Raw genomic sequence first — 24008 nt, 5'->3', positions numbered from 1 at the left:
TATCTATACAGCACTGAGCAAAAGTCTTGAGCCATTCCTTATTTCTTTATATTTCTTTTTATATATCTTTTCATTGAAAAACTAGACCAAACATCTAGTTTGTTGCCATTTGTTTGGGTGAATCCACAAAAAAGGCTAATGGCAACACTGTACGACGGGCATAAAATAAATAGTATTCTTGGCGCAACATGAAAGTTTGGCATATCTTAGTGCGGTGTGCTGTGTATCCTTAAAGAAAATCTGTGGACACTGGACAAGTGGAGGACAGAAGAATGAGTAGCAGGTCTGAAAAAAGTATCAACAACAAATGAAAAGTTTTTGAAAGTCATCTTCTGAAGAAATCTGAAAATATTCCAGAAAAGACCTGACACAGGACCCGACAGACACATCTGGCCCTCAGTTGATCCCTCTGCTGTTCACTGAAACCTCATTAGAAATGGTCTCGCTGGAGGGCCGTCTGAAACCATGCTCAAGAAATGGAAGCAATAAGAAAAGGCTGAGGTATGCAAAACTGCACAAGAACAGGTATTACAATAAAAACACAACAATGACAACAAATATTTTACCACATTAACAAATACTAAAACTAACAATTTTTATTTTATTTTAGTTAGCTGTCCAAGTTGACAAGTTAATTTTTTTCAAGGTCTAGTTTTTATTTTTAGCTGTGTTAACTAAAACGAAAACAATCTTCCCCCATACAATATCGGTTTTTAGTTTTGTTTGAGTTAACTATAATAACCTTTCCAACAGGTCAGTAATGAATCCAAATATCAATTTTTCGTCAAATCATTGTGAGTGTGCACAGAGGTCAGAAGAGAGGTACAACAGTGAGTGTACACTGCCATCAGTAAAACACAGTGGAGGCTGTGTCATGCTTTGGGCTGCATTTTAGCCAGTGGTGAAGGGACTGATCCATTGATCTACCATGCAATACCACCTGGAAAGCATTCCATTGGCATCGCCTTCATTTTCAAGCAGGACAGTGATTCTAGAGACAATGGGAATGGTATATACTCTATTTGCATGAATGCTTGCACATATTTCATACATATATCTATATATATATACACACACATATATATATATATGAGAAATGGCTTGAGACTTTTGCTCAGTACTGTACTATATTCCCTTACTACTGCTTTGTTAAACAACTCAAAATTAATATCAGATACATTAGTAATTATTTCATGGTATTAAACAGATTAACATTAAATAAATAGAAATGATCAGATTCCCAATCAAACATGATGCAGTAAAATAAAGTTAAGCTAACTTCATTATCTTCTGCAACAAGAGGCTAATCACAGTCTACTCAGCAACATCATGTCCCAGCTGTGATGGAAATGTAAGTACTCAAATGCGCTTTTTTAAAACACCGTAAAAGAATTAAAGATATCAGCTTAGTGTTGTTCCAGATAATGGCTCACTTTGAATACGGAGGCCTCGGTTGATCAAAGGAGTCAAGCTCCTGCATCACATGACCAAGGAAATTGCATCAAATTTTAATTTCCCCGGAAGTTACCCATGCGACTCGGAGGCGTACCGGCTTCGCACAGGAGAAACATCGCACTATGGCCTCTCTCTGAGCCGCATCACACGATACTTGTGTATATACCTAACCGGCAATCCATCACCATCGACGCCTTGATCATGGACCTGCGGTCCAGAGGCTTTTCTTGGGGCCATCGGAGTTGTCAATAGTATTCCCGAAGGACTATATTATTTGATTTTGAGCACTGTCACTTTTGCACGCCTGGGGGTTTAAACCGAACTGACAGTTTAGCACTCTCCCCCATCTGCCGGTTAGCTAGCTAGCTCGCTAAGTCATTAGCCAAGAAGGGCATCATTTTTCTGTTGGAGTTAAAGGACAAGGAAACAGCAGCACCACCGCTTTCATTAACAGAAGACTGAGCCGAGGCTGATTCCCCGAGTTCCTACCTTGCAACACAGTAACTGTTATAATTCCTGGTAAGAAGAAACCCGGCGGTATGCTAGTTCCCCGAGCGGGGCTGCATTTTTGTGAAAGGCACACGGGCTGAGCAGGCCCTGACCGTCCACACACACCAGCAGAGCTAGCAGGCTAATCCTCCCCTGGGTCCCGGTAAAACTACTTTATCTTAGTGTTTTCCGTCAGTTCAGTATTTTTTTTATTTAGAGCTGACGCTAACCTAAAGTTACCTAAATTAACAGCGTTGGCTGTTTTGGTTTGGTTATCTCGGTGGGCTTCGTGGGAAAGCTATGGCTAACCCTAACCTAACGCTTTTTCGGTTCTCGGTTAAAAAAATAATGAAATGAAATCAATATTTACTGCGATCTGGATCGATTTCTTTAGTTTGTCTTGAATCTAAAGTCGGTGCCCTCAGTGCCAAAATATTAGGCCACGTTAACCATGAACATCAGGTACACGGTGTCGCCGGGCCTGTAACACCCCGCTAACCGCTAGCCAATGTTAACCAACAATAGCATGACTGTAACTTAACCTAATCGCTGTCGCGTGTTGCAACATTATTGACAAAGCTAACTACTTCACTGTTCCCGGCCTTTGAGTATAAATGTGTATTCTTATAATCAGCACAGTAAAACTGTTTGACCGGGCTCTGTGTACATTAAGGTTAAATGCGGACTCAGCCACGTAGCGTAACTAAGTAAAATGTCTGTGATGGTGGGACACGTAACATTAGCCGGCTGTGGGCTAACGATCCAGCCAACCTCGCCGGGGCATTTCTGATTCGTTAGCAGGCCATAAAAAATGTTTTACGGTAAATGTCAGCTAATACAAGACCGTTTACATTTATTCGTGAATCATAAGCCCGTTAGCCATCGCTTCTGGCGCGCCATATGGAAGCATTGAAGCCCTGTCAAAAAGAAGCATGGCACCAGCTAGCATCTGACGATAGTCACTGTGTCAGCAGGTGGATGGTGTATGACACGTCTCCTGCTATTACGGCAGTTTATATTTTTTAAAAGCAATTCTATCATTTTTTTTGTTTTTTAGTTTCAACCCCCCGCAGCCGTCATTTACTCATGGGAAAACGGCAGTCAGTATTGAGTTTTGTATGGTTTATTTGCACAAACGGGAGGGAGGGGGGGCTTAGCTTCTGTTCACACAGTAAATGAACTTTGACCTGAGGTATCCATTTTCTTAGATTCACTTAAAAACAGCGTGCGTGTGAGCTTTAATAACTGACGAATTAGCATTGGTGTCTAAGGCAGGAATTTATTTGAAAGTAATTTGAACCCTTATCTACTCAACCTAAGCTTTGAATGGAAGATAAAACACATAATTGTGTTACCAGCTGATTTAATCAAGGATGGAGGAGGGAAAGACACTAATTGCATCCTCATATGAGCTCTGTAAAAATGCAAGGGAACGAGATTGGGGAGGTGGTGGTGTTATCACAGGCGAAACTGCAGGCCACACCCTGGCTGCTTGGTTAGATGTTGCTACACTAAAGGTTCAACATGTCTCCTTACAGTGATCTTTAGTATCCAACCTCAATGGCTGTAATTAGTATTTTTTAACAAAGACCTGGAATACCAGTGCCTGCTAGCAAATGTTAAAAAATCACATTTCAGCTCAAAGTAATTTCATGTTCTTCTCATTTTGACATTATTTCTTGCTCGTCTTTCCCCCCAGGAAGGCTGGCACCACATCGCCACCCTAATGCAGTACCATAAAAGAACGTGAAATGAACAAACCACCACAGCCTATAGCGGGACCCACTTCTGTCCCCAATCCTGCCCCTTCCCCTGGATTGACACAGGTGAGACCCACTAACATAGTTTGTTTATTTATTTTGGTAGTTTAGAGTTTAGTAACCTTTTCCCCCCTCTCCCTCCTCTTCTGTTCTCTCCTATTAAGGCTGCCTACGGCCCTGGACAGCCAACTTCTCTTGTTTTTGCAACCCCTCCACCTCCACAAATGAACTCTGCACCACAGCCAAGACAGGTATTGTTCACAGCATGCTTTCTGTTGTTGATATGGTTGAAAACCCCTTTCTTTCTTGCTCTTTCACAACAGTTTCTGACATAGCTTCTTCTGCTGTAAGGCTTTGCCTCGACTTGTGTGTTATAACCGCTATTTGCCGTCCTTGTCCTTGAATGTGAATCTTGACTTCTTTCCTCTCTTCTGCTGTCCTAGTTTGCTACTGGGCCCCGTACTTTACATCAACAGGTACTAACACCCCTTACTTTTCCTCACATCCCCTCTGTCTCCTTAGTGTAATGCATGCTTTCAGATACAAATTGGGAAAGAAGATAAGATGAGTGTTTAGATCTGCCCTTCTAAACATCCATTTAGATTAGTTTACTTTAAAAAAAACATTCAAATCCAAATGAGCTCTTTTGCAACATTAAATTATTATTCAAGCCCTTAGATTGTGTAATCAACATTATGTAACTTTAATGCAAGTTACGTTTTGCAAGTGAGTCTATGATGTAAATTAAAAACAGCTGAAAATTCAACTCTACGCAGTTTTCTTTTCCAGTGTCCCCCAAAGTTCTTTCCTTTTTCCTCAGTCCTTGTTTTCCCCTTTCATCTTAATTTAGTACCAAGTCAGCATATCTTGCATCAGATCGTTTTTTATTTAAATACCTGGTTTGTAGACATGAATTGTATTATTGTGAAAATTTTGAGAAATGAAAGCATTTCTGATACGGTCTAAATTGTGCAGCAGGCTGTCATTTGAAAACAGCCCACGTCTCGCCACTGTTTTGCATTGATCACCACATTTGTCCTAATCCCACAGTGATAAAGGGCCTTGTTGCCACCAGATATTAAAATGAATTAAACTGCATGTGCCTGCAGCCCTTAATGTGATTCTTTAACCTACCAGAAGTAGGGCCCTGCAGGACTAGAAGGGGATCGTGTTTCTATAATGATCTGTCCAGAATCGATTGCATGTGCGTCTGTAGTTGTTTGAGCGTACCCATCATGACTGCGAGGCACACTGCTACCTCTCATACTCCTCCCTTCTTCCTGCAAATTCAAACATCCCCCTCATTGTGTCCGGTCCTCATTTTCACCTTAATCTTACTCCCTTTCTTGCTCTTTGCTCATGTGTTGCGCGGCTGAAGGGTGGATACAGAGCATTACAGGTAACAGCTTTTCTCTTCGTCCCTCCCCTGTTAACTTGTGCTAACTTCATTGTGGCAGGAAGTCATGACTTTCAGGATAATTTAAACTCCCAAGTTACCCAGAATTGAATTTAGTGTGCACATGTGCAGTTGCTGTGAGTGCGTAGATTCCAGGTGAAGGGTATCGGCGTGTGCGTAACTCGAAGCAAACGCACAGAAAAATGTAAAAGCAAGAATTAGGAATACCGTTGTTATGAAATGCACAGGCAGAACCAGAAGTTTGCTGCTGATATGATGCAGTCTTCATCTTTTTGTTTTTGTTCTTTTAAGAGCTACTATCAGAACCGACCCACCATGGCCACCAGTGCTCCAAGGGTACCGGGAAATAGTGGCCCTCGAGCTGTTGCACCAGCTCATGTCTACCCACCCGGCTCACAAATGATGATGATATCCCAACCTTTTGCTGGCTCTCCTCAAGGCTACTTCATTCCCTCTGGACAGGTTAGTGCACACACGAGCTCTACTCTGCAGCCAGCCCAAGTAATCAATACATACTTATCATAACAGTTGCAATCACTTTTTAACACTTTTATTTGGATAACATTACCTTCTGAATGAATTGAATTTAATAGTAACATGTTGAGCTTATTGCTCTTCATTATTGTTTGTATGTTTAATGTTGGAAGGTTGCAGTATTCTTCATGTCAGTTTGGTGTCTTTAGTGTCAGATTTCATTTTAAACTTTAATTCAGTTTTATTTATTTAGCACCAAATCCCAACAGCAGTCATCTCAAGGCATTTTATATTGTAGAGTTATCCGGCAACAATGGAGAGAAAAGTCCAACAATCAAATGACCCTCTTGTTGACAGCAGAAAGGAAAAACTCCCTTTTAACAGGAAAAAACCTCTGTCGCAATCAGGCTCGGGGAGGGGCGGCCATGTGCCGTGACCAGTTGGGGGTGGTGGGAGGAAAACAGGACAAAAGACACTCTGTGCAAGAGAGCCAGAGATTAAGAATAACTAATGATTAAATGCATAGTGGTGTATAAACACACAAAGCCCTCTTTCACTAGTATGTACTCGGATCGACTGTTTTTAGGGTTCTCCATTAGGTGGCGCTACCAGGTACTTTTTTAGTACCCGGTACTCGGCTGGGGTTCCAAAATGCTCTCCGTTGATCCGAAAATGTGATGTCAATAGACTGCATGCCACTGTTTGACTGGTCAATAGTGTCACTGTAAGTCATGAGAGCATCTCCTTCACAAAAATCAAAATGGCCACTTTTGTAACCCGGCAACAAGGATATACCTTCACCTCGATGTCCTCCATTGTTGTGTTGTTTGTGTCGGGTACAAATAACGCTGTAGGCCCTTCGACCACGTTGATATAACGACCCTATGCACATTAGGTGGTACTCAGGTGTAATGGAAAACGACTGAAACCAAGCCGAGTCGTGCCAAGTACTTACTAGTTGAAAAAGCGCTAATAGTGAAGAACAAACACTCAGTGCTTTAGGAGTCCTTCTGATGGCTCATCCAAAGTGTCTTCTAAAGAGTTTCATTATACCCACCTTCCAGTCCTTAGCAGCCACACCCAAAACTGAAGGTGACATCACAGCCGATTCTGCAGGTTGTTCACCTCACAATTTAAACGTATTTATTTATTTTGTCATAATCTCCCACTGCTGCTGCCATCACAGCTGAGTTGAGAACACTGTATATAATTGTGTTGGTTTTTACTGTTTTAATGATAACCTTACAAAAGCTCAGAGATTCACAAATTGTACAGACGACATGTAGTAACACGAGACTTTTGTAAAAAAAAAAAAAAAAAAAAAAAAAATCCAAAACTTGGCAGTTTCTTTGCTTTCGGTTTTGACTTCTCCTGTACCAGCGCTAGTGTGGAAATTCGTCTGAAGCTTGTGATCCTATGTGAGGACGGGAGAGACGCAGTTTGGAAACCTGTTACGATGAGCTACATTAATATTTGAAAGTCCTCTTAATAGAGGTTTTTGGAGTGAGGATCTCAAAACTTAATTGTTGTTTGTCTTGTTTCTACAGTACCGACCTCCATACATGCCTCCTACCCAGCAGTATCCCGTGACCAGCGGCACAGCAAACTTCTATACTGGAACTAGCCCTGCTGAATACCCTCCTTATGGTAAGGGTTTTTAACCCCAAGACTCACAACAACCAAGCCGAACCACAAACGCGTTCAGTTTAAACACAGAACTTAATGGAGAAGTTCTAACCCGTATTTAAAACCACATCCACATGCAGAATTCCTCATCTGTGAAGTATTCCTGAATGTGGGGTGGTTTTGCTTGGCTGATTGGGTTGTTTTCTTGTTTCTATTTTTTCTGTGATGGGGGTTAATTGTCTTTGTTGCTGTAGTATGTCTGTCTCTGTGTGTGTGTTTCTTTTTCTTCGTTTTTTTTTAATATGCCTTTGAGTCCAAACACTGCTGTATGTGCATGTAGTTGGGCTTAATTCTGCTTTGGCCTGTGTTCATTTTCTGCACCTTACGCTGCCTTGTAGGTTCCATGAAATGGCTTTGAAACCGCAGTTTTCTCCTTTTTTGCATGTCTACATACAGCAGCAGAAGCGTTGTGTGGGAGCTAACGTTGCCAGAAACCCTATTTAAATATGAATGAACTGCACTTTTTAAGCAGGAAACGCAACTGCTACAAAAACTGATTTGCTTTAGTACATTTGTACTAATGCACAGATATTTTATATATACGACGTATAGATAAGTGGGGGTTTGTTGGCTCAGTTAAAACCCCCATTGTATTTACTTATAAAGACCCTTGTGTGATGGTACTGCACTTCAAAATTTGTACTATTTGAAACTAAATATATGCCAAGAGCACAAGGTAAGTGTACAGTAGAGACATTGTTCATTTCATGGGACCTTCTTAACACCCTGCTTCCTCTGGATCCTCTCATTAACACATTCTGCATCTGTCTCTTCCTGCCCTCTCCTTCTTTCCTCCCTCTCCCGTCCCTCACTCCCTTCCTCTCCTTTGCTGCGTTGGTTCAGAGCCCTCTCTTGCCGCGAGGGAGAGGCGGGGTGGCGGGGGGAGAGGAGGCGGGCGAGAGAACGGCCGTCTCTCTCTCCACGGTGCGCCTCTCGCCTCCCAGCGCTACCCCGGTGAGTAGTGTGTGTGCTTTTGTGGTGGTCAGCAGGCTTCTGTGGCACTTCCTGTCTCTAACCGTGTCTTCCTGTCTCTGATTTCGTACGTGTAGGCCACGTACACACGACGATGGATGTTATTTAAATGTAGTTGTAGCAAATACAGAGAAAAACTTTAACTGAAACGTTTAGCTTGTAGCCTAGTGATGCCTCTGTGGTGATGACAGCTTATGGCTTTTTTTCCCTCTCCATTTGTTTCTTGTTTAAGAAGCTAAATAAATGGAATTTTGCATACAAAGCGTCAAAAACCAACTTCCGTTTGAAGTAATTTTCTGTACAGCAATACTACTTGTAAATGTTTAAATTTGGCTGGATGCTGAATCGGTGGCTCCAGCTTCTGGTGCCAGCCCATTAAATTGCTTTAAAAAGTCTGGACAGATGTGAATGTAAAGAGCAAATGGCAGTTATGCCTCCTTACACAACTGAATGTAAAGTGGGCTGTTTGAATTCATCACGTATTGTAGACAGAAGTAGTAAAGTTTTGTGTAGTAGTCAAATTCAGCCATCATTAATTCATAGACTTTGTTGTTAACTTAATATATAATGTGGATCAAAAACATAAAAAATAAGCCCACAAATTAGCCTTTAAGTACACGTTTATATCTGAAACCACACTTTGTGTACACGTACAAATGTTTGCTATTGCACCTTTACATTTTTTCCCCCCAACATTTATCAGCAATGGTAGAAAAAAAAATCTCAATCAAATGAAACAAGTACATACAGATTTTTATTTTAGTTTGAACTCTTGAAAACTCTTGTTTATTCTGAGTTGTTTTTATGATTTATTTTGTAATTTCTATTCTTTGTTTCATTTCAACTTTACAGCTGGAGCATACTATCCAACTCCGCCTCAGTATCCCACATCTGTCCAGCCTTCAACGGTCATGCTGTCCACCCAGCAACAGCTACAAGTCCCGCCTCCTCAGCAAGCCCCTGCACAGTCACAAGGCCTAATGAAGAGAGAACGCAGACCGGTAGTATGTCCCAACAAAAGCACAGCACACCTCTTGAATGAGGTCAAAAATGTTGAATGGAGAGACACTGTATTGTGTGTTCAATGTGGAACTTTCCCTTTTAACCTGAAAACAACAATAGTATTTGTCATGATGGGGGTCAGCAGCTGTAGATCAGTAGTGGCAGGATGGTTGCACATTGTTTGTATTTTAATGTCATTTGCCTTTTCTCTAATAGATAACAATACGAGACCCCAACCAGGGTGGACGCGATATCACGCACGAGATCCTGTCGGGTGTAATGTCCTCCACCACACCGACACCACAGGTAAGACTTTACTTTGAAGTGACTGAGTTAAATAGAGTAATGATGGTGTTGTACATTTGTCTTTTATCAGAAATCTAAAGTATAGTTGGCTATCTTGTACTGACATGTGGTACTCTGTGTTTAAAGTAATACAGTAAAGCTCAGAACTTCATTATGTTTTTCTCATGTTCATTTTGTCTTCACTTCACTTCACTATTTGCTTTAGAACAAAGTAATTTTTTTTCAATGTGAAGCCAACGTTTTGCTTTATATAGACAAAACAATGGTAAGTTATAAAAAGACAACAAAAGAAGATGTTGTTAGGTGAGGATTGCTCTCACTTTTTTATTTTTATTTTTATTTCCTCTTACTTTAAAAAGGAAGGAATATGAATTTATCTGTACATAAAGGCACCGTTGTGGATTTTTTTTTTTTTTAAGTACATCTGCGACTGTGTTGATGTCTTTTTTTTTTTTCTCTTTTTTTTGTCTTCATGGTACTTTCTAATAGTCAGCACAGCTGAGGTCAGTTTCACTAAGCAAACTATGCTGAGTCTAAGCAAATGCAAACAAAAATGCACTGATGCGTTGAGCTATTGCCAAAGTTGAAAATTGCTAGTTGGAGGGGAAACGGGCAACACAAACGAATCACTTTTTAAAAGAGTTGAGTGACACTGCAGCCTTCAAAGAAACAGGTCTGAATCAATACCACCTCAGACAATATCCACCAAATGTGAGGAGAAAAAAAACTTGTAACAAACTGCACCAAATGTGTTGATGCTCATTGTTAAAAGCCCGTCTAGTGGGTTTTCTATTTTATTTATTAAAGGCCGCTATTGCTTTGTGATTGCAGGCACCGGATGCAAGTTCTGCACAGGTCAATGGGGAAATTGCCCAGCCTGTGATTGCACAGACGAGAAGAGGTGAGAATATTTTCTTAAGTTTGACTCTGTGAAAAAGAAATGACTAAATTTTTTTCTCGTCATTTATTGTCACGTCTCTCGCTGTCCAGATGATAACACAGAGCGTCCTACTAGTGCTGAAACCCCTCCTTCTCTTGCTGCGGCAAACGCTGAGCCTGTGTTGGAGAGCAAACAGGAAGTGGACAGCCAAATAGTGCTGCCTACTGAGTTAGCTGCACAATCTGTAGCCCCCGTAGCTACTACTGAGGTGCCATCCACACTGATAAAGGACCAGCAGTCTCCTCCTTCCCTTCCTCCAGGAGCAACGTTGACCACTACTCCTGCTGAGGCAGTAAATAAAGTTGGCACTACCGTTTCTGATACAGTAGATGCTCCTCATGCAACCTCACAGTCTTCAGAAGCACCAGAAGCCCCTGTGAAAATAGAGGAACTACCGGCTGCTCCAGCTCAAGCTGAGAAGGGTCCAGAAAAGGAAGAAGCAAAAACAGAGGAAGTGAAGAAGGTGGAAAAAGAAGAGCAGGTGGCCACCACAAAGTTGGAGCCTGCAGCTGAGGCTGCAGCAGCAGGTTCTTCCAATCTTGAAGAAGAAAGAAAGAATAAAGAAGAAATGGCTACAAAAACGGCAACTGAAGTCTCCCAGCCTCCCCCACCTGCACGGGAGCCTGCTGGTCCACAGACCCAGAACGCCGTTCTGCGCTCTACCCCCGAACCTGAATCCACACAAGTTGAGGCAGCAGAGCCTGTTCTCCCCAACGGCCTTCCTCAGGAGACCGAAGAACTGCCCAAGGATAATGCAATTTCAGACACTACGCCCCACAAACAGCCAGACGCTTCTCAATCTCAGGAATCCACACCTATGGCTAAAACGGCAACAGCAGCCCAGGAGGTGAAAGAGGAGGCTGAAGAGAGGGAGGAGGAGGAAGAGTGCAAGAAGAAAAGTGAGGATACCCCTCCTGCGTCTGTTAGCTGCCCAGAAGAATCTACTATGCAAGGTACAGTTAATCCCCCCCCTTGCTTCTCAGGCTGTCACATGCCTAATCTTGTTTTATCTGAATTTTAATGTCATCACTTTGTCTTTCCTTTTGAAGCTGCTACACATGTGCAAAGGAAGAAAAAGAACATGAAAGAGTTTAACAAGAAGGAGGCCATTGGGAATCTCCTGGATGCCTTCACAGAGGTTTGTGTTAAATCAGACGACAGTCCAAAGAGCTCTTAAACTGGGTGTCCATCTTTTACTCTCAATAAACAACAGATTCTTAGAAAACTTGATCTTTTCTTTCTTTTTGCAGGAACAGGGTGCCAAGCCTGCCTCTGAACCCATGCCCACTCAGGCCAACCCTCCAGCTCCAGCACCAGCTGAACTTCCTGTCGAAGTGGCAGATGAGACCTGGGAGCAAAAAGAGGACAAGCAGAATGCAGAACCTGACAAGTCTAAAGCCACACCTGAGCCAACTGAGCAGAAATACCAGTACAAACAAGGTACGCTTTGAAAGCTTAAAAGGCTAAAAAAAATCTTTAAATGTTTTAATCTTTTCCCTAAAGCTAAACTGATAAAACTCTGTACATACTTTGGTCTTAGGGCAAATATAATTTATTTCAGCATTAAATTTTAAGTCTGTTTTTTCCTTGTGCCTGCATTTATATGCTGGAAGGATGAGGCCTTGTTTGATTTAAGCACAGTGTGAAAATCTCTTTATGGTGATTTTAGTTTCTCTCATAGTTTTGCTCATGTGCCGTCATCGTTTTATTATTTTAGTTTCAAAGAATCTGCACTGACAGAGTGGATTATCACAGCCATCTTTCAGCTGTGCCTTTACTGTAGTGTGCCTTTAATCATGTGCCTTTGCATATTTCCTGTACGTTGTGCAGAAGAATGGAAGCCGATAAACCCGGAGGACAAGAAGCGGTACGACAGGGAGTTCCTCCTGGGCTGCCAGTTCATCAGCGCCAGTATGCACAAGCCTGAGGGCCTGCCTATCATCAGTGATGTGGTGCTGGATAAGGTAGGTGATGTTGAGCTTTGTGTAAAAGAACGCAGAAACGATACAAATTGAGTTGAAGAATATGGCAGTTGTTTTTTTTACCCCTCATCTGTAAATTTTGACCTCACATCATGAAGCGCACCACAATCTTTGAGGCGCTTCAGCCAGTCGTGCAACTCCCGATTTTTGTAACCCGATGCGTTGTCCCGGGCCGTCACAGCTTTGTTAAAGGCTGACGGGGTATTGTTGTCACTAGAGATGGCACGATACCACTTTTTTATGTCCGATACCGATATCATAAATTTGGATATCTGCCGATACCGATATGAATCCGATATAGTGTTTTTTAATCAACAAAACAGTTTTTTTTTTAAATATCTTGCTGCATTTTGTATAAGTTCATACTCAAGTTTAAAACAACAACTACACTAAAGCTATTCTGTTATACCTGTATGCAAAAAAAATATTTCATAGTTCAGCAACACTGATCAATCTAATAAACTTAAACCTACACCATCCTCCCTATTCTGGTATTTTAAAGAGTACTTAGCGTAAATATTAAGCAACCTAACTAATAGGGTTCCAACTCCCAGCAACAACAAAAATAAATAAATAAAAAATAGGGAACCACCCCTCACGCTCCACCTCATGATGCTTAATCGACGTAATCAACCTTAATTTGATGCAGTGTGAAAAAAATGCACAGAAATCAATTATTTTTCAATATATTAAAATATTAAATAGATTCAACATCTTTCTTCAACAAAATTGCAGACTGCACAGATGGTACCTTCCCAAAGGAAAAAGTACTATAGCTTACTAGGGTATATATATTAGACTTAATAGTTACTATATACAGTAATGGACTTCTATTCATTTTGCATCAAATTAAAACTTTGGGTGTCAGATAATTATTTATTAAAAGCTAGACATTTTAAATGAGAATAAGAAAGAAAAGTATGTCTTTGTGCCCCCTTTTCCCTGTTAACGCCCTATCGGCCCCCCTGGCTAAACTTTGCTAGATCCGCCCCTGCACAGTTACCAGCGTCAGCTACATAGAAAAAGATCCTGGTGTAGAAAGTAATATTAAATACATTCTAACAACAGCTGATCAAGCTTAAACGTGCTGCTGTTGTTTAGCCGCTGGTTTCCTCTTTCTGGTGCAAAGTGGGCCAAAAACAAACCAGAGACACGGACTCCCGACAGAAAAGCCGATCAGCTGATCGTTAAGCAGTTTCATGATTGAAGTAGCAGCAGGAGAGGCAGTCGCTCCATATATCGTTTGTTAAGCTTAACGCAGGAATGCTTTACAAACATTCAGAGATGGACTTACACACTTGCTTTACTTCTCTCGGGATAACTTTGTCGGAGATGAAATGCCGGGTTGCTAGCGAAGCTCCACATGCTATCCAGACCACGACAGGTCCCGCATGCGGCAGCCGCTCTATCACGTGATGCATACTGCTAACGTTCTGAGGCGAGTTACGGCGCGTTGCAAGTTTTGCGAGGTGCTTTCGTGATATTTAATGGATCGGATTACATTTTTTATTTTTCTCCGATATCCGATCCAGTAATTTAGGTCAGTATCGGACCGATACCGATACGTAATATCGGATCGGTCCATCTCTAGTTGTCACCACACAGAGCGAGCGAGTGAGCGGGTGTAAATGCGATAATGAGGCGATGTAGGATTTTGAAATTCACATCAGTAGGTGCATCTGCTAAAAATCTCCAAGTTTGAATTTCAGTGACCTTGTCCTAAAGTTCAAGGTCAGAGGTGAAGTTTCCTGAAAATCTTGTGAATGCAAAAACTCGAGAACAAAGTCAGGATTTTCAAACTGATACCATATGTTGATCTACTAGGAGGCTGAGGGGTAGTGCTGCCGACTGCCAGTATTTTAAACTTTGTGTGAAAACACGGGTGATTTTTCCTTTATTTATTTTTGCCTCTTTAATTGCAGGTGAACAAGACTCCACTACGACCTGCTGACCCATCTCGCCTGATGAACACTGGTCCTGATTTTACTCCCTCATATTTAGGGAACCTTGGGAGCAGATCAGTGGGAGGACCTCGTGGCCCGGTTAGCTAATTTTACAGTTTTTAAAAGACACTTTAAGCATTAACTTGCATTATAGTTAATAGGTTTACCAATTGTGTCGTCAGCACACCGTTTTTATACTTTTGCACTTGAGACGTGATGCCCTGAAGTAAAACGATCTCCCTCTGTGCCTGTCTTCCTACAACGTGCTGGAGTACTTGTCTGATGTTTTTTGAGATAAAGAGATGTATTATGAGCTGACATGACACAAAAGTGCAATGAATGCCAGCAGTTGTGATGTTACGTTTGGCAGACAAGCTGTTTGCAAAGGCAGCGATCTCTAACGTAAACTTTTTGTTTAGTGAAGTTTTTTCCTACTAGCTTTTTAAAATATTTACGCGTTTCTCTCCATTTAGCCATCCGGGCCCCGTCGCTCTCAAACCAAAAAAATTATCACCAGCATGTCGCTAAATGACGACGTGCAGCTCAGCAAGGCTGAGAAGGCCTGGAAGCCCTCTGTGAAAAAGGTCACTCGTGGCCGTGTTGATGAGCCTGAAGAGGAAGACCCAGAACAGGCCAAGACTCGAGAGCTGTTCAAGCGTCTGCGGAGCATCCTCAACAAGCTTACGCCACAGAAGTTTCAGGAGCTGATGAAACAAGTGACAGAGCTGACGATAGACACTGAGGAGAGGCTGAAGGGAGCCATCGACCTCATCTTTGAGAAGGCCATCTCAGAGCCCAACTTCTCTGTGGCCTACGCCAACATGTGCCGCTGCCTTATGGGGGTGAGTCTAGTGAAGGTTGGATGTTGTGCTTTGATCACATGCTCTAGTGATGACTTCTTTTTAGTGCCACGTGTCTGGGCCACTGAACTTTTTGTGATGGTATTGAGGAACTGAAGGAGCATACTCTCAGCTACATATTTGTTAAATGCAGTTGAATAGGAAAACGTGCGTTAAAACCCCCTGGTGACATTGAATGTTGTCTTCCACCAGCTGAAAGTCCCCACTTCAGACAAGCCAGGAGTTTTTGTGAACTTCCGCAAACTGCTGCTCAACCGCTGCCAGAAAGAGTTTGAGAAGGACCAGGATGATGATGAGATCTTTGAGAAAAAGCAAAAGGAATTGGAGGCTGCCAAAGACGTAAGAACTGTCAAAACCACCGTTCAGATTTAGAGTAAACTTGTCATATGACTCATACACTAAGAACAAACTTGTATCCGCCTGCAGGGTGAGGAGCGTGAGCGCTTCAGGGTGGAGCTGGAGGAGGCCAGAGATAAAGCTCGACGCCGCTCACTGGGCAACATAAAGTTCATTGGTGAACTGTTTAAGCTTAAGATGCTGACAGAGCCAATCATGCACGACTGTGTCGTGAAACTACTTAAGAATCATGATGAGGAGTCTCTCGAGTGTCTCTGCAGACTGCTGTCGACTATTGGTAAAGACCTGGACTTTGAGAAGGCAAAGGTAAGTAAAGCATGGACTAACACCGCTATATGTACACGTTAAGATGTCTCCTGTGATGACCTTGTTTTTGTGCCACGTGTCTGGGCCACTGATCATTAGTGATGGGTTGAGGAACTGAGGAGGCAGTTCTCGATGTATCATTAGGTACACACAGTTTGTCATTTGGTACCTGTACCTCATAAAATTCACTCTTTTCTGTGTCCCCGACAGCCTCGCATGGATCAGTATTTTAATCAGATGGACAAGATCATTAAAGAGAGAAAGACTTCATCAAGAATCCGCTTCATGCTGCAAGATGTTTTGGACCTCAGAAGGGTAACTGTTAAATCATATTCAACATTTTAGAGCAATAAAGAACTGATAGCCAGCATTTATCATGACTTGACTTAGTAGTGTATGTATCTCAGTGTTTATATACAGTACAATCTGAAGGGTTTTGTTTTGTTTTTTTACAAGGCTATCTACATAGCAGAGACCACACTCTCAAACTTGTGGTGCGCACCCAGTTGTTTTGTTCTATAAGCAGTGCTAAAATAAGACAGTGAGTACTCGGTTCAGAAAATGGCGTCAAGGGTTACTGCTGGTAGGTTTCAAAGGGGTAAAGGGTTAGTTTGAAAAAACTTTTTTTTTTTTTTCTGTCCATGAGAACGGCATCATCAGGCATAGATTTGCCAGCAAGCAGACCCCTGACTTTTATTTTGAAAGTTTACGGTGTTCACGTTGCAAATCACCTAGGTCCAGTTCTTTCCTTCTCATATTTCCTTACCTGCTGGATATCAAGCCATGTCACTGGTGTGGTGGTTCTTGATAACATTCAGCTGCTTGCCCTTTCAGTATCTCATCTCCAACATCTTGGCCTGCAGTTGGCAACGACAATTTTTGTTCCGCTCTAGAGATTTGCTGTGAACAGGAGGAACACTGGAAAGCGGTTTATGTTGATCATACTGAAGCTGCAGAATAGAACAAGGATTTCATTTTTTCCCCTTTTTCTTTTATGTCACAAAGGGCTTAAAAATGAAAATCTTTGACGCACGTAAAACTGTGTTATTCAGGGTGGATATGCTTTCTGTCTCAGGTTCTCCTATCAGAACATTTGTACTATTACAAATGTAATCCAAAACACAGACAGGAAACACCCCAGAGTGGCTCACGGGTGTTAATTGTCTTCTGTCTCTGATCCACAGAATAACTGGGTGCCTCGTAGAGGAGACCAGGGTCCTAAGACAATTGATCAGATTCACAAGGAAGCAGAGATGGAGGAGCACAGGGAACAGATGAAAGTCCAGCAGCAGCTCATGACCAAGAAGGAAAGCAGAGACAGGTTCACGGGAAACATGGGCAGCCGAGGCCCTCACACACCAGGAGGTGGCCGGACCAGCCAGCCTCAGGATGAGGGGTGGAACACAGTCCCCATCTCCAAGAACAGACCCATTGACACCACCCGCCTAAGCAAGATCACAAAGGTAACGTCCGAAAATTCATGTGAAGGCTTGAGCTCTTTCTCGGGCCTCTTGAGAATGAATATAACTTTTTTGTTTCCCTGTAGCCTGGTGCTATGGATTTCAACAACCAGCTGTTGGCTCCGGGTGGCAAAGGCATGTGGGGCAGCTGGGGAAAAGGCAGCAGCGGAGGAACTGGAGCTAAACCAGCGAGTGGAGACCAGGGTAAGACCTTCAGCTTTCTTCTAAAGCACAGCATTGCTTAGTGGCTGTTTGTGGTTTGGCTCTTAATCTATTCATTTCCATCTTTCTAGACTCTGGGCGTCCGGGTACCAGCACTCTCAACCGCTTCTCTGCCCTACAGTCTGGGTCATTGATGTCTGCAACAGACTCTGATCGCAGAGTTCCTCAAAGGTACTCAGAAGCACCAAATATTTTCTCATTAATTGGTCTGCTTCTGCTTTAGTTGAGTACTTGATTCACAAATTTTAGTTTATCACTTGTCATAGGCACTCTTATTTTTTACTTTATGTTTATGTCACATTTTTCAAAACACATTTTACTGGCATCTAGTTGTGAGGTTGCAGATGGCGACCACTTGAATACTAATCTTCCTCCATCTGGCCTCCCCTTTGTATACAAGAGCCTACTGCGGTCTCAAAAAATACAAAAATTTTAGTGGTACATGATTACAAATTGATTGAGTGTGTTAAAATGACCTCTTTGTGTCTCCTTTTACCATTAGGTCGAGTTCGAGCCGCGAACGTGGGAGCAACAGGGACAGGAGCGACCGCAACAGGGATCGATTTGACAGATTTGATCGCAGCGAAGGACGGGAAGCGAACCAAGTCACCAAGAGAAGCTTCAGCAGAGAGTCGCAAGAGCGCGGCGGGAGGGGAGGAGATGGCAGGTCTTCAACTGAATCTGTGCGCCGCGTCGCCAGCATGACAGACAGTCGGGACAGAGGAAGCAGGGATCGGGGAAGCAGAGACCGAGGAAGCAGAGATAGAGGAAGTCGGGACAAGGGTAGTGACTTCGTCCCAGGTATGAAATAAAGAATTAAAAAGAGTTGAATAGAGAAAGATGTGGTTTAAAGAAAAGGACATAAAGAACAATGAGCTTCAAGTTGTATTTTTACCTTTTTCTTCAGTTAAGCGTGAGAGCGCTCCCACTCCTCCTCCATCTCTCCCTAAACCTGCCTTGACTGAAGAGGAAGTGGAGAAGAAGTCGCATGCGATCATTGAAGAATACCTCCACATCAATGATGTCAAGGTGCAGACTTGCCTCTAACAATCAGAGTTGTACTTCCATGTTTAAAAGTGAACCGTGTTAACAGCATTGCTTTGTGTCACTCTGGTGCTGTAGGAGGCATTGCAGTGTGTGGTGGAGCTCAACAGCACATCACTGCTGTACGTGTTCGTGCGGAACGGCTTGGAGTCGACGCTTGAACGAAGCACCATCGCTCGGGAACACATGGGCCTGTTGCTGCACCAGCTTATAAAGGCAGGGACTTTGCCCACGCAGCAGTACTACAAAGGGTAAGCGTGTAACAGGAAGAACGCCGCCTGGTTTCAACTAAAATCTACCCTCGATGGATGTTCTCGAGCAGATGGAACTAAAGCCGATTCTTTTGCAGGCTACTAGAGATTCTGGAGGTAGCAGAAGACATGGCCATAGATATACCTCACATCTGGCTCTACCTGGCTGAGCTTATTACTCCTATGCTCCACGAGGGAGGCATCCCTATGGGACAGCTGTTCAGGTGAGAGCTTAATGTCAGCGGTCACATTTCAAATAAGTGAAAGCAAACTCGAATACTTTGACTTTAGAATATAGTCTGATGGAAATGGACGTTTTTAAACTGTAAATAGTGTTGGAATCATTTTCCAGAGATTCTTTTGTTGACGGTGTTTCTCGGAAATAAAGATTTTAAGCTAAATTTAAAACTAGGTCACTTATTTCCAGCTTTAAAATGAGATAAACTGAATTATAATCCAGCTCTAAGAAAAATGGGAGCTTAATTCAGTGCATCTGTGTCTTCAGGGAGATCTCAAAGCCTCTTGTGCCTCTGGGGAAGGCCAGCGTGCTGCTGGTACAGATCCTCAAGTTGCTTTGTAAAGAAAAGGTAACCGAACACACTCGTTTTATTACCTTGTGTTGCACATGTTTTTTGGTTTTGGTTAAAAAAAAAAGAGAGAAAGAAAAAGAAATAAAAGCCACAGATATTTGATTATCTGGCCCTTTTCTCCCCTTAAGACCCCCAATAAGGTCGGGGCTTTGTGGACAGAGGCTGGGCTAAATTGGAACGACTTCTTGCCCAAAGATGAAGACGTCAACAAGTTTGTCACCGATCAGGTACGTGCAACACGTTCAGGTTTTAGACGATAAAACACTTGTCTGCACTTTTGGAGTTTTGTTTAGTGGTCTAAAAATGTTAGGATACGTTTAAAGCGGCTATAATTGGTCTATTTTGTAACAACAAAGCTTAAAATGGTAACGAGAAAGCAGCACATCCTGCACAGCACCAAAGACAAACACAGCTGGAGTCTACCTGGTGGGCAGAGATGAAAGCAAGAGAGATTTTTGCTTGTGGGGATTTACGATTAGAAACAAGTTACTCCGTGTCTTCAGGCTTTTTTCTTTTCTTTTTTTTTTCTTTTTTTTTTACACATTTAATTGTGTATTTCAGAAAGTGGAGTTCACCGTGGGAGAGGAGATGGAGCCCAAAGAGGCCAGTAAGAAGAAGGTCCTCAGCGGAGAGGAGATCAGCAAACAGCTGGACAGACTCCTCCAGGACAAGGCCAACAATCAACGCATCAGAGACTGGATCGAGGTGTGTGTGAGGCAGTACAGAGTGTTTTCAGACCTGAACATTTTGTGCGTGCTCTTATTTCCCAGTGTTGTTCATGTTCCCCCTCTCCAACTGCATTTTGTTTCCTATTTTCAGGCTAACTTGGACGAGCAGCAGACTGCTTCGAACCAGTTTGTACGAGCATTGATGACATCAGTGTGCCAGTCTGCTATCATATGTAAGTATGACTAATACACCACGAGCTGCCTCTATTTCTGTGTGTGTGTCTATGATTTAGTCTTTTTTCTTTTCACAACGACCCAAGCTCAAATTCTGAAGTATGGAAAATATAGTTGTTGTTGTTTTTTTTTTTAAATAAATTAAAACGGATTTATTTTATAGTAAATTTTAATAGCGCTTACTTTTAAAAATCACACTTTCTGGTTTAAAAACTTGTTCACTTCGTTTCAGGTGACAACCCGTACAAGGTGGATGCACAGCAGATCGGCCAGAGAGCCTCTCTCCTGCAGAGATACCTGTACGACGAGCAGAAAGAGCTGCAGGCCCTGTACGCCCTCCAGGCTCTGATGGTGCACATGGAGCAGCCTGCTCGTGAGTTTCCCCACTTACAGTGAACTGTAATACTGCCGAACATACAAATCTGATTGGTTCACTTATAAATATTTAGATACTGAAGCATCTGTTAAATCCAGGCGTCAAAGTCGCCAATGATTCAAAGTGTCATTTTAATGTGGTTTCCTCAGCTGTTGCATCTTTTTGGCAACATAAGCAAATGATCCCAAATTTCATGAAAGTCAGTGGAGACGAAACTGAACTCAAGGCTTACTGTAATGCGGTGATACTGGTTTCAGTCGTGCAGCTGGGCTGATTATAAGGTTGGGGGAACTTAAAGAAGTCACATGGATGAGTGATGTGATGCACCTCCCACTGATAATGTCGCTCAGCTTTCTGAGATTTCTTTTTTGTTTAACCTGGATTCTTGATCGTGCATCGAGACACAGCAGGAAGATACCATAAATCGGTTCAGATAATGGCACAAGATGGCAAATTTATTGGCCTTTGTAAATTATTAGTGATAAATGTTCTCTGGATGAGTCTCGCTCCCTCCAAGTCTGTCTTTGAATTATTTCAGAGAAGTTTTTTTTTTTTTTTAAATGTTACTAAAGTCCAGTAAGCTTGTTTAAAGAGCACAAATCAAGCAGAAATCTTTCCTGTGAGCTTGTTTCAAATTCAGCTGACAGTAGCTGTCGCTCAGAGTAATCGAGCAGGGACATGTAACGAAATCAGCTGTTTGCTGGAAATTCAATGCTTCGGTTCTTTATGTTGCTGTCTATTTTAAAAAGCCTTCACGTCACTGTAAGCAGTCTTGTTGGCATATACAAAGTTCATGTTTCCCCAAAGAAAGGAAAAAACTTAAAGTCAGTTTTTAAGCGAAAACTACAAAATCAACTGTTACAAAGTATCTTTATAGATTTGCGTTATTGTATCTACTTTCTAATCAATCCAGTCCTTGTTGACCACTTGAAATAATTTTTATAGATCAGCAATGTTATGTTGTCATTTTTGCTTCCCAGATCATTCTTTAAAAATATGTTTTTAATGTTTGCGAGACTTTTTACCTGGATAAATAAAGGATCTGTAAAATTCCCTTTGCCAGACACGGATTGCAGCTTCTTAGATGTTTAATGTTTACCTCTATGTGCTGTTGGGTGCAGCTTTTGGGGGGGGGGGGGTTAAAAACAAAAAACAGCTGCTGCTCTAAAGTAATGTGTAATTGGTTATGTGATGATCACAGGCATTAAAAAATGGACCTTGTTGGTTTGTCTGAAACGCAGCTCCTTATCAGAAAAGATCTGCCTGTATTTCCAGGTTGTTTTTGTTCAGGGTGAAAACAGATAAAATCATCATGTGTACAGCAGCTGTGTATTCAGGGTATCAAGATTTAAAGATGAGACTGAAGGTTTTTGTAGTGTTGCTGCTGGAGGGCCTGAGTCATTTTCCCTGAACACAGAAATGGAAGTGGTCTATTTTGGAGGAAAACACATTCTTGGGGTGATTTTTTTTTTAAAATTTATTTTTTAAAGTGTTATGAACTGGATTGGAGGGTTGAAACAGAAAAGCCTAATCACTAAAAGAAACGTGTTAATTAGGATTTGACCTACTGATTAGCTCTTTATAGCTTTTCAAGTGTCCCTGACTCAATGCAAACAGAAACAATTTTAAAATGGAGCTGTTAATAAAGCTTCTATAATGCTCTAATTTTGTCTCTGCAGACCTGCTGCGGATGTTCTTCGACGCCTTGTATGATGAGGACGTCATTAAAGAGGAGGCCTTCTACGAATGGGAAACCAGCAAAGACCCGGCAGAGCAGACAGGCAAAGGCGTGGCCTTGAAGTCGGTCACCGGCTTCTTCACCTGGCTCCGCGAGGCCGAAGAGGAATCTGACAAGGAGTAAAATACTGAACTAAAAGCTGCCGCCAGAGCTCTGCAGGCGACCACGGAGAGTCATGGACAGTATTGCCAGAGAGGCAGACTCGAATCAATCCTCAATGAGGATAAATCTTTATTGTGTTCCTTTTTTTTCTTCTTTTTTTGGAGGGATGGACTCTGAAAAACAATCATTTCTTTTCTACCTTCCCTCTCCTGCTTCCTCATTATTTCTCCACCTGCTTGTCACAGCAAGTGTCCTCATCAAAGCAAACTTGAAAATGCAGGTTTCAGCAGGATTACTCATTAGCGAGGTGTGAAGTATCCCACATCACTACGAAACTTTCTATGTCAAAGTAAAGCAAACCAACTGGCTGCTCTTTCACCCCTCTAGACGATTCTAATGACAAACAACCTTTCTGATCTACAAGAGGAAACAGCAGGGCGTGAAGTGTAGCGGGCGGGTGGGTTGGTGGAGGGGGGTTTATCAACATGCCATAACATTTGTTCAGTCCCGACACGGCTCTTATGTCCTTGTCCTTTTCCGGAGTGTGCAGCATGACTGAAGTGTGTTCCTATTAACGATCCAGTGGACAAAACGTTACAGTGTACATGAACTAATCTTAATTTGACGGAGTTTTTAAAGCAAAGGTTGTCTATTTTCTCTCCTTTCCTATCATGATAAACTAGCAGAGGACAGAAACACAGAGGGCTGATGTTGACCTTTGACCTTGACTACTAGGGGGTGGTCTTAATGCTTCCTCTTTAAAGCCATTCTCTCCCATCCCCCAGTAGTGAACCACACTGACTGACTCTTCATCTTTTACCTCTTCTGTACTTAAACCTGAGCTGTTGTAGAGGACACTTAACGACCCAATCACCGTTAAAACTTGAAATCTACAGAAAATTGACTTGATAAAATATATAAAGTTTAAAAAAAAAAAAAAAAAAAGACACAGAAATGATCCGAAAGCCTTTTCTACTTTAAGTGGAAACTAGTTTCAGGATTTCAGGAGCGTTCTGTAAATATATAATAATAATAATAATGATGATGATGATAATAAACTTTTTCAGTTTTATTTTTCAGAAACAAATTGCTGATGTAATTGCAGTGTCTCCTTATCCAGCAGAAACCGCAGTTGTCCGGATGCAGAGAGGTGCTTTAGATAATCCATTGATTATTAGTTTTATTTGAATTTTGTAAATATTTTCTTTCCTTTTTTTTTTTTTTCTTTTTTTTCCGCTTTCGTTATTTAAAAAAAAAATTATTGCTTCTTTTGCATCGGAAACTGGAAAGGTAATGGAACATTGCAAATAAAGGACTTATTAAGTTGCTGAGCCGAGTTTTGGTTTTTGCCTCTGATGATGATTTTACGTTGAA

At 41.9% G+C, this 24008-nt stretch overlaps 1 protein-coding gene and 2 non-coding genes across 9 annotated transcripts; all 3 read left to right on the top strand.

The window, feature by feature from the left end:
- Window positions 1-1529: 1529 nt before the first annotated feature.
- eif4g1a (eukaryotic translation initiation factor 4 gamma, 1a) lies at window positions 1530-23965 on the top strand. Of its 7 annotated transcripts, none has more exons than XM_086272608.1 (33): window positions 1530-1974; window positions 3648-3770; window positions 3869-3955; window positions 4148-4180; window positions 5083-5103; window positions 5413-5583; window positions 7143-7242; window positions 8125-8235; window positions 9106-9257; window positions 9472-9561; window positions 10393-10462; window positions 10552-11454; window positions 11551-11639; window positions 11752-11941; window positions 12332-12465; window positions 14406-14525; window positions 14900-15268; window positions 15479-15625; window positions 15713-15949; window positions 16160-16264; window positions 17134-17412; window positions 17496-17613; window positions 17703-17802; window positions 18134-18432; window positions 18539-18660; window positions 18754-18926; window positions 19025-19150; window positions 19432-19513; window positions 19645-19743; window positions 20078-20221; window positions 20336-20417; window positions 20651-20791; window positions 22474-23965. In XM_086272608.1, the coding sequence occupies exons 2-33, from the start codon at window positions 3696-3698 to the stop codon at window positions 22653-22655; spliced, it is 5151 nt and encodes a 1716-aa protein (XP_086128734.1). In that variant the 5' UTR covers window positions 1530-1974; window positions 3648-3695; the 3' UTR covers window positions 22656-23965. The 7 variants fall into 7 exon arrangements, with proteins under 7 accessions (XP_086128734.1, XP_086128735.1, XP_086128733.1 ...); XM_086272609.1 differs by having other exon boundaries at window positions 3644-3770; window positions 9106-9254; XM_086272607.1 differs by having other exon boundaries at window positions 3644-3770.
- Window positions 15310-15387, top strand: LOC147308423 (small nucleolar RNA SNORD66). The gene has a single exon (XR_015126265.1). It is a non-coding gene; the product is annotated as a small nucleolar RNA SNORD66 (small nucleolar RNA).
- On the top strand, window positions 15997-16071 carry LOC147308422 (small nucleolar RNA SNORD66). Its single transcript, XR_015126266.1, has one exon. It is a non-coding gene; the product is annotated as a small nucleolar RNA SNORD66 (small nucleolar RNA).
- Window positions 23966-24008: the final 43 nt, after the last annotated feature.

The sequence above is a fragment of the Aulonocara sp. 'chitande type north' Nkhata Bay genome, linkage group LG18, assembly GCF_057382095.1.
Source record: "Aulonocara sp. 'chitande type north' Nkhata Bay isolate Kocher_YH1m ecotype deep benthic linkage group LG18, A_spYH_male_GT1.1, whole genome shotgun sequence".
Taxonomy (NCBI): domain Eukaryota; kingdom Metazoa; phylum Chordata; class Actinopteri; order Cichliformes; family Cichlidae; genus Aulonocara; species Aulonocara sp. 'chitande type north' Nkhata Bay.
This window is presented reverse-complemented; position numbering and strand designations above follow the sequence as displayed.